Source organism: Haliotis rubra, unplaced genomic scaffold, assembly GCF_003918875.1.
Source record: "Haliotis rubra isolate DU_JTF1 unplaced genomic scaffold, ASM391887v1 Scf80, whole genome shotgun sequence".
Taxonomy (NCBI): Eukaryota; Metazoa; Mollusca; class Gastropoda; order Lepetellida; family Haliotidae; genus Haliotis; species Haliotis rubra.
The window spans coordinates 1,631,665-1,644,810 of NW_025767524.1; the positions used below are offsets into that span (position 1 = coordinate 1,631,665).

The 13,146-nt window shown below is 42.1% G+C and overlaps 1 protein-coding gene across 1 annotated transcript in view; it reads right to left on the minus strand.

Annotated features, from left to right (window-relative positions):
- Positions 1 to 12,923, minus strand: part of LOC124261541 (uncharacterized protein PYUK71.03c-like) — a 75,222-nt gene extending 62,299 nt beyond the window's left edge. The window contains exon 1 of the mRNA XM_046695855.1: positions 12,521 to 12,923. Coding sequence (XP_046551811.1) covers positions 12,521 to 12,843 — 323 coding nt within the window. The 5' untranslated portion in view covers positions 12,844 to 12,923. The remainder of the gene's footprint in view (positions 1 to 12,520) is intronic.
- Between the last annotated feature and the right edge of the window lie 223 nt (positions 12,924 to 13,146).

The following is a 13,146-nucleotide window of genomic DNA, read 5'->3' on the forward strand; positions in this document are numbered from 1 at the left end:
ACTTCACCACCTGTCGATGGTACTGTTTTCTTAAGCTTCGTTGTAGTAGAAGTCATTGCATCAGGTGTTTAGATAAATCGAGGGATGCTCATCCCACGTAAACAGGCCGGGTTGAATTTTATGTGGCTTTTCTTCATGTAGGGCAACGCTAGGTCATCGGTGAATATTTTGCTACGGTTGAATGCCGGACTGGCTTCTTATCCAGTCTCCTGAGCTTGTCTTCACTCATTACGGTGACTTCAGCTTCTTCCGCAGTCCGCAGCGTTTCCTCAGGTTCTCCATAGTCTTACCGAACACCGAGTTGTTCGCGGGCTTATAGAGATTTCTTCAAAGTCACTGGTAGCTTGGCTTCGAGAAGGTCTGTGTTCATTCTGATCGCCAGGCTCCATCCAGGGGACTCTGGGTGGGCCAGGCACCTGTGTGTTACTGGTCAGCCTCATACCCAGCGACAGGTACAGCTGTAGGTTGCGATGACGATATTGCTGTGGTCTTGTTCATTAAATTTAGGCCTGAGTTTTTCAGCACGTCTGTCTGCGCCCACCCTAACAAGTTGCTGTGGTACTCAGACATCCAGTCTAGGTTGGTTAACCCTCATCGTTCGAGGGGCCAGGGGTAGCTGTTGTGTGATGTGTGTAATGCCTGGGGTATTCAAGTCAACCTCGCAGGATATAACCTTTATTGAATCTGGTGCGATGCTCATAACATCGACCTCCTTTGGCGTTTCCATTGAACCCCCCTGTGGGTGAATACTGGCTCATAGCCAGCCCGTACGCAGGTTGTTGGCGTCGCAAGTGAGAATGTGATTCTTTGGCTTGCTTTAAGTGCGTAACCCTTCACATGATTGATTATTTGCTTGGCGTACGTTTGGTTGCCATGGAGATCCCACCTCGTAAATGCTTTCTCCAATGAATAGGTGCATGTCATAATCATAAGCAATTCCAACAACTCCGGTCTTTTTAAGCAAGGCATCCCGACGACAGACCTGAACTGGTGTAATACCATCACGGGGTCGAGTTTATACTGCTTTGAAACATGTCGGGCTAAGCGATCTCAAACACGTCGGCTAACAGCAGTACGTCATCTGTCCTTGCGTACAGTAAGTGGTAGTCACCAGGTTCTTCGTACCCAGTTTATTCCATACATTAATAGCGTGTAGTAATCGTCTTGGGATATTTCGAGTCGGTCAGATTGCTGTAAAATTCTCTGATGGGGAGTAGTCTGGTCTCGCTTAACCAACTTAACTTATCCATGTACTCATAGGGTACACCCCTTCCTCATAAGCAGGGTCTAGTCTCTCGGCGTCTGTGTATCGGGTTGGGTCGGGTGATAGGGAAGGTATCGTTGGCCTTGACCAGACTGGCTGTAATGAAGACAATAGAAATTGTACCGGAATCTATGAACCTAAGGTCAGTTTCAGCTGAAGGAGATGTATCTCTCCATGTTGTTGGGAATGCCGTTATATTACCATCGATTTTCGCTGATGGCTCGCATGATTAAGTGCGAGAGTCGTGACTTCTCCAAGTTGTGAAAGACAACGGGGATGTTTATTATTGTCTTAGGGTTGATTCTAAGCTTGAGTTTACCGTCGCTGTGAGCCACCTCTATACTTACCCGATTCGCATGCGGCAGTGATCTCTCTCCGAATCTGCCATTCAGTGGTGAGTCACACGTGACAAAGTTAGTGCTACAGGCTTGAGCTAGCCTGTCGGCTTTCGGGTGCTACGCGTAGGGCGACTCTATACAAGTGCATTCTAATCATTTTTCTTCCTCCTGCAAACACTTTAGAAACCTTTCAGCCGCGTCAGAACTATACACTACGAGGAGCTTTCGTTTCCCCATCACAACAGACGACAATGTATCAAACCCACAGGCTTCATGCTCCACTGTGTTTTGAGGAGATGTGGGGGTACCCCTTAACAGCCTCAACTGTTGCAGGGTCATCCCCAACAACTGGTTTAACCAAGGCTTCAAAGTGCATTATATGATATAAGGCACAAGACATTTGGTTCTTGTGGTTGCGGTTCTAGGATATTGTCACCTTCTTAGGCATGTCGACTGGTATAGCCGTCTGCCCCACACCTTGGCAATCACTCGATTGATTCTAATAAATCAGCTCGTTAGGAAGCCATGTAGGCAACGTTAGCAGAAGTGGGTCTTTCTCTCTGTGCCGATTGGTCATACAACAGCACCTGCTTTAAAGTCGTTTTATCCAAGCGTAGTGGTACTTGTCACCTCGCTGGATCATGAATATATTGATAACACGCTTCCCCACCACTGGGCTGACCCAGTGCACTATTGTTGTGTTACCTTCTGTGCCCAAAGACATTTATAGCTAGATTATTCTGTTTTCTATTTTAGTTATCTTCGGGGATGGGGTGGGTTCATCTATACCATCCCAGTTGAGCCCATCGATGCTGGGGATAACTAGAAGGCCTGTTCGAATTAGTGCCAGCTGGAAACAAGGCTGACCTGATAGCTAACCTCAAGCAATCGTCTCCCCTATTCCTACCAGCGTTGACTATGGCATGTTTTTTCCTATAGTAGGGAGCGCAAGTCTAGGTATGACCCGCCTCTGACGCGACGCATCGTGAAGTTAGCTATGTCTAGATAGACATTATGCGATTTTATCTACAGTCCACCCAGACCCCAAGTGTGTGTAGCGTTCTAGGTATTTCACCATTATCTGCTGAAAACTAGTATCGATTGATGTGTCAATGGTCTCTATATGGGTCACCGACCTCTTGTTTACCCCGGAAGTAAGGCTGAACGTGCTCAGTGACACCTCCCCACTTGCTTATCGGTGACATTTTAACTGTGATTTTGAAATTTGATATTTCCTAGACTGGTTAGTTCCTGGTTGACCTTATCAGCTATCAGGAGGTTTGATATCTCGATATCTATGTTCCTCAACATGCATACGCCAGCTCCTCTCAAATAGTTGCCTACAAGCGACAAAGTGCGCGCTAACTGTGGTGGTCTGACAGCTCTATTCTGCCCGTAACAGTTCTACAAGCTGTGAAACTTTTTCTCATTCCGGAATATCCACTAACCCCAAATCCGTGCCTGAACTTTCAATTGTTTACAGTGGGAGGTTTTGCTACGGGGCATGTGATAACAATCACGATTAACCATCGGCTCTCCCCAGGTTTGAATAACCCGTGAGCCCAAGCTGTTTTGCTTGAGCTTTTAATTGTTTTACCCGTGGGAGGGCTTCTAAACCTAGTAATCTCAACAATGCTGGCTTCCGTGATTCCGAGAATACCCGATCACACCTCGCTGCCTGGCGACCGGCTTTAAGTTCACCAACAGTGGTCATAATTGCGTACACCTTAAGAGAACCAATGTCTAATTGGGCTCCGTAAAGTAAAATCAAGATACACCTTTATCGATTATTCCCTCAACCCCACCGAATATCGCGGCATATGTAGGGTGTTTTGTATTACTTGCAAGTAGTCAAGTCAACAAGTATATCTATATCCCCATGCACATCTACTTCCACCATCAAAGTAATTCAAATTGCCCAGCCCATGGCACATCAAACCCTACTTTTACAATGATTGTAAAGCGAGCACCACTTATATAGTTCCCTAATAATCATGGGTTTGAGGACACTAATATCTATACTTTTCCCACATCCATCTGCCAGCTGCTCAGGCAACGCTTCCTGGGCTCAGTTTCCTAAACATAGCTATACGTATGTGTGTATAATCTCCTAATTGGGCCACTGTAGCCTTACACTGCTATCTTGAGAAGTGCGCCGTTCTTTTATGTAAGTCTTTTTATTCTCAGATGAGGTGATGTCTGACTAACGTTCGCCCGTGAGCTTTACATAGACAGTAGTGCCCTTAACCCCTATCTACCGCACAGAACACACATAGTTAGGGCTTCCCATGGAAACAACAGTACCCTGAGTCCTGCATTTCCTACCACGAGCCTCGGTCTTCCCATAAGTATGTATTCGCATCGGTATGGAGCAGGTCTCATGTTTAGCATACTTATATGGGTATTTAGTCTAATTGTTTACGCCCAACCAAGGCAGTCGCGCTGCTATACCCAGCGCTGAAGCCCAGTTCACGATCCATTTTGCCTTGGATGGTGTGTAGTACTGAAGGCAGTGTGGGTTTGTGGAGTGGTTGCAACCGTTTACAGATTAATAAGTAGTATTCTTTCGTGCTGCGTCATCAACATCCGTGGAATGTTTGAGCGGCATGGTTTTCACGCCTGAGTTGTTCGTTAATGTAATGGTGATCCTCTAGGCGTTTTTAGCGATACTCGGATTGGGCAGCCTGTAATTTCTCAATAGCGGAGATCATGCCGCTTCCTCTCTTCCTGTATTTCAGCGGCGTGTGACTCTGCGTAGCTTTCGAAGAGAAATTACTCCTCGAAAATGCCAGGGCATTCACCTAGCGTTTACCGACCACCATCTTAGCTATCATTGGCCATCCTATATTTACTTCATAATATTTTCAGGTAGTATCCCTTGTGTTTTACTAGGATGTCTTTTGTAGCCATCGCCATACCAAGGGGTTCGTATGAGCATACCCATATCCTGCGGGTTGAAATCTAGCTTGATAGTTGGTTGTTTAAGCACCAGTTTGGTCAACGGTAATACATCCTACGGGTTAGACTGGCGACTCACTGTGGCGTGGTATGCGTGGATTGGCAACGTTTTCCCCTCAGACATTATGTATATGATATAAAATATTAAATTATAACATGATATCTTGGGTCGACCTCTAGTGTGGGAGAGTTTCCATCACGAATCAACTTCCGGATTCCTGTGTAGATCTTCCTCCTAGGATTCCTGTGTCGTGTATATAACCACGCAGATAGCCGCGGCAGCAGTTGCGCGATACAACTTAGCCAAGAGTCGCTCGGGTGAGTCCACCCCTGATAATAATTTTATGTTGGTTACACCACCGTTTTACGGCAGCTACTCTTTGCAAGATTCTTCTGCCTGGTTACTGTGGGGTTGGGGTTCCCCAACTTTGGGAGTTTCCGCCAGTTGTGGTCTCCTCCCCTGGAGGTTTCCTCCAGGTGTGGTATCTCTGTGCATCCATCTATACTATTATTATTATTTTTCCTCTCAAATTGACAATGCTTTTTGCGTGATAATTGCACTGCCGTCACGAGGGCTAACAACATACCATATTTGTGGTACAGCTCGCAGCTAATAGAGCCTCAAGCGTGTTCGATAAAAGGGTCTTTCTCAAGGTCTTCCCACAGGTAAAGCCGTACGCTCTGGGGAATGGGAAGGAAGTATGGCCTTAATACCGGTGTATATCTGGGTCATAGCCGATCCTATTGTCTTTGTCATCTCTGCTCCCTGAGGCGGACTCGTGATTATCTAGCGTACAGCTTAATCGATTTCTTCTCGCTGTCATTTTGTGAATTTTATCCGAGTGTACTCCCCAAAGTAATGTTTGGCTTTGCCGCCAACATATTAGCATCACCAGTTTCTGCTTGTCATCATCCACCTGTGGTGATTGAGGTACCAACAATTGTTCGAGAGCAATTCCTCACACTCCATCTTATAATATAACAAGTAAGATTGGTTTTAACTATATAATAATACCGATGCAGGCAAAACACAGCGAAATAAAGGTTAAGTTGCACACGACGAACACTTCAAATACCATAGCTATAACTAAATGCTAAGCTTTTGCTAAGCTTTGCTAAGCTAAAACATCCCTATATGCTACTGGTTGGTTGGGTCTTGAGCACGAGCTTAGCGATGTTTAGTTTCAAGCTGTTTCTTCACCCGTTCCGTTCTAATTTGTCTCATCACATCATTCTCTCTCAAACACTCTTTGAACGAATCCCTGTCCTTTGCAGTGAAATAAGGCCACCCATCAGCGTCTGCTCCCTGAGGTCTTTCAACACCCGAGTTGAACTTCTGCGTTAGTACCCAGGCGGCTGTGATTTGCGTGCGGCGGAGAGGCCAGGTGCGATAGCATGTCTCTCTTTTTGTTATCTCACGATTAAGCTGCAGTCATCCAGTATGAACAAATTCGGTTCCGCTTAAATTTCGTGAAGAGCTTTCAACCAGTCCTGTAGGCGTGTTCTCGGTCGACTTTGTGTCGTCCGGGTCCGTCATCACCAAGGTCTTTCCGTGTCTACGCTTTTATTCATGCTCAGAGTAGAGCACATGATAACTGCGATGTTATCAAACACATCCCTGTAGTACCCTCCAACATATCCGCCAACACCTAAAACGGTCCTCTTGCAGCCCGCCTGCCCGCACACTATGGCTCGGCAGTGGGTCGTTGAAGTATAATAAGCTTCGCTGCGGGCAGTGGCCTAGTAGTAGATGGCTTGCACGAATCTCCCATTAATAGGTGGTGTGTACATGCTGATGGGCTGCCAGACGACTTTATGAAATCTACAACCACTTTATGGAGTCCGAATGGTTGCTCAACATAACCCTCACCACACCTTCACGTGTCTTTTCATGATGGTAGGTTTATCGCTGAAATTAAGAACAGCGGTATCTTGCTTTCGGGGGTTTCAACCGACGGCCGGCTATAAAGAAATTAGAATTTCCAAATCCCAAAATCACCCTGGTTACATGTTAGATCTACCCAGGGGCAACGGCACAGTTATCGTTTAAGATATATACTGACCTACCATTTCCTAAGTTTATGCCCCCAGGCTCCACATTAATCATAATACTCTTTTTAAAAACGGCCGTGCATGAAGTACTCGTTGGGCCTTTTATCTGGGGTGAGCATAGAACTTGGTCATGTTGGCTTTGACCCTGACTACCATTGTAATATCATTATACGATCGGACTCGGAGGTGGGGGTTGCTGCCCCCTTAATAAACTCCAAGATATTTAGGGTAGGTAGCCAAGGATTACCTATTGACCTTTCCACTATTCACCTATCTGAGGATGTAGGCCTTATAAACTTCAAGTATCGCGTTGATAGGTTATTAACCGATACCCAATTAAAAAATATTCCCCAGATATATTATAGGCACGCAGAATGGGGCTATACCCAGTCGTGAGGAAGTAGCGAAGACCCTGGAAACCGTGAGGCGGTTCCGCTTGAGAACAGTTATGTGATGTGAAAGCGTCAACTAGAACAAGACGGGCGACACCGCGTAAAAGCACTATGTAAAAAAGTACCATAGAGCTTTTCAATGCTCGTTGGACGAAGACTGGCAGCCGCCTTATGGCAACGCCAGGGCATGGGGCTGGGAGCCGCAGGTGTTGGGTTGTTAGCTACCATCGGTGGCTGCAACCATAGTGCTAGGCATTGAAATAACAGCTGGGGTGGCAGGGGTGTTAGGGTTGGTGCTTGATTGGCATCACGTAGGACTGCATCAGAAGGCATTGAAACACGACGAGATCAGGGTTCTGGCCGAAGCAAAACTGAACACAGTAAGTGGCCGTGATTTCCACGGCACTTACTGACAGTAAGATCTCAGAGGATGAGTTTAGTTCAATACTCTGAACTCCACAAAATATAACAAAAATGAAACAAGAGATTGATCAAGTCTCGTAGAAGTACTATCAGCGAGGGGCGATGAAAAAAAAGTACATAGAACAAGGGGTGAAAAGCCCCGCAAGCCTTTATTACAAACACCAAAGAGATCATAGGCGCATTCACATTAAACTGTTTCATCGAGGTAAACATGGTATAGCGGCACAATAGTGCCATAGCGGCACAATAGTGCCATAGCGGCACGTTAGACGCAGCCCAGTATTGGATGGTGCAATCCCAGGATACCAACACACTCCAGCCATGCCCCCGGTAGCGCGGCTAGGAGGTGCGTTCGCATCCCCCAACTTTTGTAGTAGGGGTAATGGTAGCAAGAGCTAAGGGTCCGACCAAAGCCTTACTTGTGAAATAAGGCTTTGCAGAGGCTTTGGTTGAAAGTGATCCAGAACCCCCATTGTATATACTACTAAAGGTAACATTAAAAAATACGTTATAGAAAAGAAATCTATTTATAGAAATAGAAAGTGCACAAGTTCCATTTTAAGATAAGTAAAACACCAATACACTTAAACATTCTACAGACAACCACGTAGCTTTTCAAATAGTCTCTCTCACAGTCCTTGAACTGCATTAAATTTCCTTCCGCACAGTCCTTTCTGCAATGTTAAAGCCTAAATGAAGCAAGTCTAGATTTCCTCAGGTTCAGGTTCTGAATCTCCCATCTCACTTGGGCTCCTTTTCAATTTAAAACAGAATTATTTGTTTCTATGAAAATTATATATACTCAGAGACTAAGGGTTAGTCTACTTTGCTATCGCCATATGTTCAGTAAGCAAGAATGGAGAGTGTAGCATCCCTGCCTCATCGCCTGCTCTACATGATAGACAAGACACCCCAACGAACACACCGCTCATGCCTGTCCGGACACACTTCATTGCACAGTCACACAGTACCTGTACTCACAACCCATCAAAGGCAAGCAAGTTACAAATAATGAATAAATCCTATTTTAAACTTCCAAGGCTATTCAAGGTGTGCTTTTCAACCTGAACAGAGCATGTTTTATTGAAAGCAAATTTGATCTAAGTACAGTCAAGGCACATTATAGACACATGCGTCAATAATGTCAAGAGTTCACCTGGATTTTACTGGTATTTTTGCACCATCATATTCATGTAAAATGTCATAATAAAAGGGAAAACAAGAAAATATCAAAATATTAAAAATTTTTATAAACAAAACAGCAAGAATATTTCATAATACCCATAGCAGGGTGACTGACTGACTAACTGAGTTTGGTTTTTACGCTTTTAGCAATATTCCAGCAATATCACGGAGGGGGACACCAGAAATGGGCTTCACTCATTGTACCCATGTGGGGATTCGAGCCCGGGTCTTCAGCGTGATGAGCCAACGCTTTAACCACTAGACTACCCCACCGCCCCCATAGCAGGGTGAAAACACAACAACAAAATCACATTCTGTCTTATATCACTCTAACAGCATTTCATATTTCATTTTATGATAATTCTGAAAATACCTTCACAAAGGGCATGAATTACATTTTCAAAATGGCTGCTATGAATGCCATATCTAAAATGAGATCAGAAGTCTGTTACCAACTTTCAAATTTAGGAATATAAAAAACAACTAACAAGAATACAAAAGCCCTGTAAATACCCTCAACCCTAATTACAAAACATTTTTAAAATAACTGAAAACTAAAAAATAACATTGTAACAATTTGAGATGTCAAGTGAAAATATTGCAACTATGCAAGAACAGTACAAAACAAAATCGCCTTGCAATCCAGGACAGGTCAGTGTAAGAAATGTTTTGAGCCTTGATGGTTTCTCACATTTCACTCATGTTAGGAATCGAACCCTGACTTTGGAGTGACAAGTGAAATCTTTAACCCATTAACTTGGCTGCCTGAAAAACCCAATCACCTTCAGAATGTTTCAATACAACTAGCCTATGAACTTCCAACCTAACATGCAAATGGAGAAAAAGAAGTAAGCAGAAATGTTAATCATAAAATGCTTGTCGTAAAACTGTCTAAAACTCATCACTGAAATTATATTCCTTGAAATTTAAAAAAAATTCAGTGACTAAAATTGAAAGATTCAGTCAATAACTCACAAACAAATTCCAAACAGTCAACCTTCATGTCATTGACAATTGTCAGAGCAAAATGTAACAGGTGTTACTGCAATTTTTGTCGTGTTCATTTGTGCTTGAATTATGCATCTGTTATAATAGCAACAAATGCTTCAGTGCATCTACACAAATGTGAACTACTTTTTGCTGATGGAACAATTTTAATATATCATACCAAGGATATAGGCTTATAAGAACAATTGTCCCATATAAATGGCATGGCCAGATTGAAAGTATGAGTGACTAACAAATTCACACAGTTACAACTGGTATTACAATATACTTAAGGCAGAAAATAAAGGGACAGACAGGAGAACAATTTGTGAGTCAAAGTAAAAAGAAAATTGCACTAATTCACTCAGAAGACCAGCACTTATTTCTTGAACAAGTGACACACTATATATCAAGATACCATGTTATGAATACATTATTATTATTATGAAGCATCTGTGTTGAACACAATTGTAAATTTCTTTTCCTGTACTACTACATGTTCCCTTGAAGGAAAACCAAGTTCTATGGATAGTCAACTTCTTTATTGCAATGAGTGCGACGTTTCGGACTAGGTACCAACACCGTTATCAAGCTAGTGTTACTCAGTGTTAGTACCTACACAGAAACGTCGCACTTATTGCAATAAAGAAGTAGACTATCCATAGAACTTGGTTTTCCTTCATCTTTACAACTTCTAAAATGCCTCTCGAAGAACTTAATTACATGTTCCCTTGTTAATTTCCTTCACTATATGTACATTATAAGTCTACACTCAAATATATATGATCACCAACTCTAATTTGAATAGCCTAATCTACAATAAATGTCCAATTTCAGAATAGTGAACATTTTTTTATTTTACTTTCTCCTGTGTGTCAGCCATTGTTGGAAGCCGATTACACAAAATGTTGAAACAAACCTGTCTCGCAAGGCGAAAAAAGAACATGAAGATATTTTGGGACATATCTCTGACACTGACTGACTATGAAAGGCAATTGGTATATATATGTCAGGGTAGAGACTGCGATTCTACCAGTAGAGATTGCAAGCAAGTATAATAAGTGGGGATAATGTTTTCCTATTACTTGCCAGTTATAATTGAACTTATTTATTGTTATCTTGTTGTTATCAACACTAGCTCTGCACGGAAATTACTCTATACCGACAATAGAGCTTCAAAAGGGGATTCAAGTGTTCCACTATAGTTCGCAAGAAGAAGAAGACAAGCAATTAAGCATGAGTCAGGATAAGTATAAAATATCAATTTTAGTCAGAAAATTACATTATTGTAATATGATCTCTCAAGTCACATTTGTATTTTAGTCCTTAATATATCTGTAGAAGTGGAAACAGTCTAGTGTTATATCTGAATAAAATGCATAGTACTGTTCAGAAAAAGTGTCTTTGTTGTTTACCCACAGATCACTCGGAGTTTCTACCAGTTGAGACGATTGCAGCCTCTACTAGTAGGATCGGAGCTTCCACCATTTGAATTGGAAAATGTAGAGACTACGATTACAATCTCTACTGGTAGAATTTCCGATTCTACCAGATCGCAGTCTCTACCCTGACATATACATGTCTTGTGATTTGTAAACTGAAGATAAATACTCATGACAGCCATCTCAAAAGGTCAACATTAACACCAACAACTTGAGGGCATGTAGGCAAGTTGTGCATATGATATTGAATGAATCTTCTCTTGATTCTCTCCAACATGGATCCATTGTTATTATTATTATTATAGAATATTTATATAGCACACATATCCACAAGTAGTGCATGCTCAAGGCGCTGGTATTTTTTCCCTCGGTCCTTCTTGGATCTGCATACCTGATATAACCATGGTTCTTTAACATTTTTCATGATGAAAACATATTTCACTATCCTGATTCTTTCTCATTGCATTTTCGCCCATTTTAATCCTGTAACATATATCCAAATACCATGGTATGACTTTTACTTACTTTAGTTAGTCTGTCACATTAAATGCCAAAGTGTCATAAAAGAGAGAACAATTTATTTGTAGTGATTTGACATATACTGACACACAGCAAATGACCTCGTAATAGATTCACAAAATTTTAAAAGCAATGTCACAATGACTCCCCTGTGACAAACACAATGATGCAGAGCTACAGACCACGATCGAGGTAGAATATTGCTTAAATACATAATATTATTGTAGCTAATTAAGCTTCAGGAAATACTAACACTCTTTGACATGTCACAGCACTGACACTTTATTCATTCAAACGTGAGAGCAACACTGGCCAGGAGGAAAATGTGAGTTGTCACTGCCAGGTGTGCTGCATCAAGGCAATATGCTGACCTGATTACAGGTGGGAACGATACTATACACAGCAATATTCGCGCTCACTGTACATCAATAAGTGACGCTCTGCTGGTTATGCAGTCATGCATGTACATTTCAGCAGTTCATGCTGGGACAACGATCAACACAACTGTGCCAAAACGAAACACAAGCTGCTTCTGCTGGATACATGCACTTCAGGGAGTCTCTATTTAAATGTCAAATTTCTCTCATGGGATCATTTAATGATGTCAGTGTGACAAAAAAAATTAACATTGCTAAAAATGCTACATACAAACACTAATTAATATATTTCATTTACAATAGTTTAAAATGAAATGATTATTTTCTGAAAATGCTATTTCATGATGCTGATACAACAAATATTAATTTCATTATCGAACTAGGCCTATATATGAGAAAACTAATGATATAAGAGACAAATATCAACCAAGAGACACATATTTCATGCCATGTTCACTTATACTATTTTCTCGAGCTCTTGATGAAGCTGTCAACACCAGTGTTGACAAGCTACCGACACGCGTCCGATCTCACACCTGTTAAGACAACTTGTTCTAAAGAATACTAGAAAACATCAACTTACCATCTATTCAGCAGAAAGTTAAGCCATTCCACAGTTTCACTCTGACGCAATGCTCTTTTCCTGTGTAAAGTAGCCTCTTCAAAATCCAAGTGTCTTTTGATAATCCGACCAATCTTAGCTTTCCATATTACAAATAAACATGAAACAAGAAAGAACACCCACAGGAATGAAAATCCATAGCAGCCGAGGCCCCATGCAATGGCAACCAAGGCTGCAACCAAAATATACATTCCAGTGAGGCTTGTCACAGCCTCTTTTTGTCCATCCCTGACTGTTTTCATGTCCACATATTTTACATCACCGTTTGCAACTTTCGTCGCCATCCTGAATTTACCGCTTACTACGGTTACCACAGTCTAGCGTACCATGTTGACATATCCAATCTCTTCCTGACTAACATTTGACCTCTCACTGATAATAGTACTTTCGCGACGACTTATTAACACGTTATAACCTATTTTTAGTCGTCTACTGGAGCATAGTTTGACGGAGGCTTACGAAGAGGTTTTCAGTAGAGGAATGAGTATCTATAGCCAGATTGAAACACAAAGACTCTGTAGTCATGGTAACCAGTCTAAGTGGCAGTATAAAAGCTGTTGAGTCAAAATTTTAATGGTCCCATATTT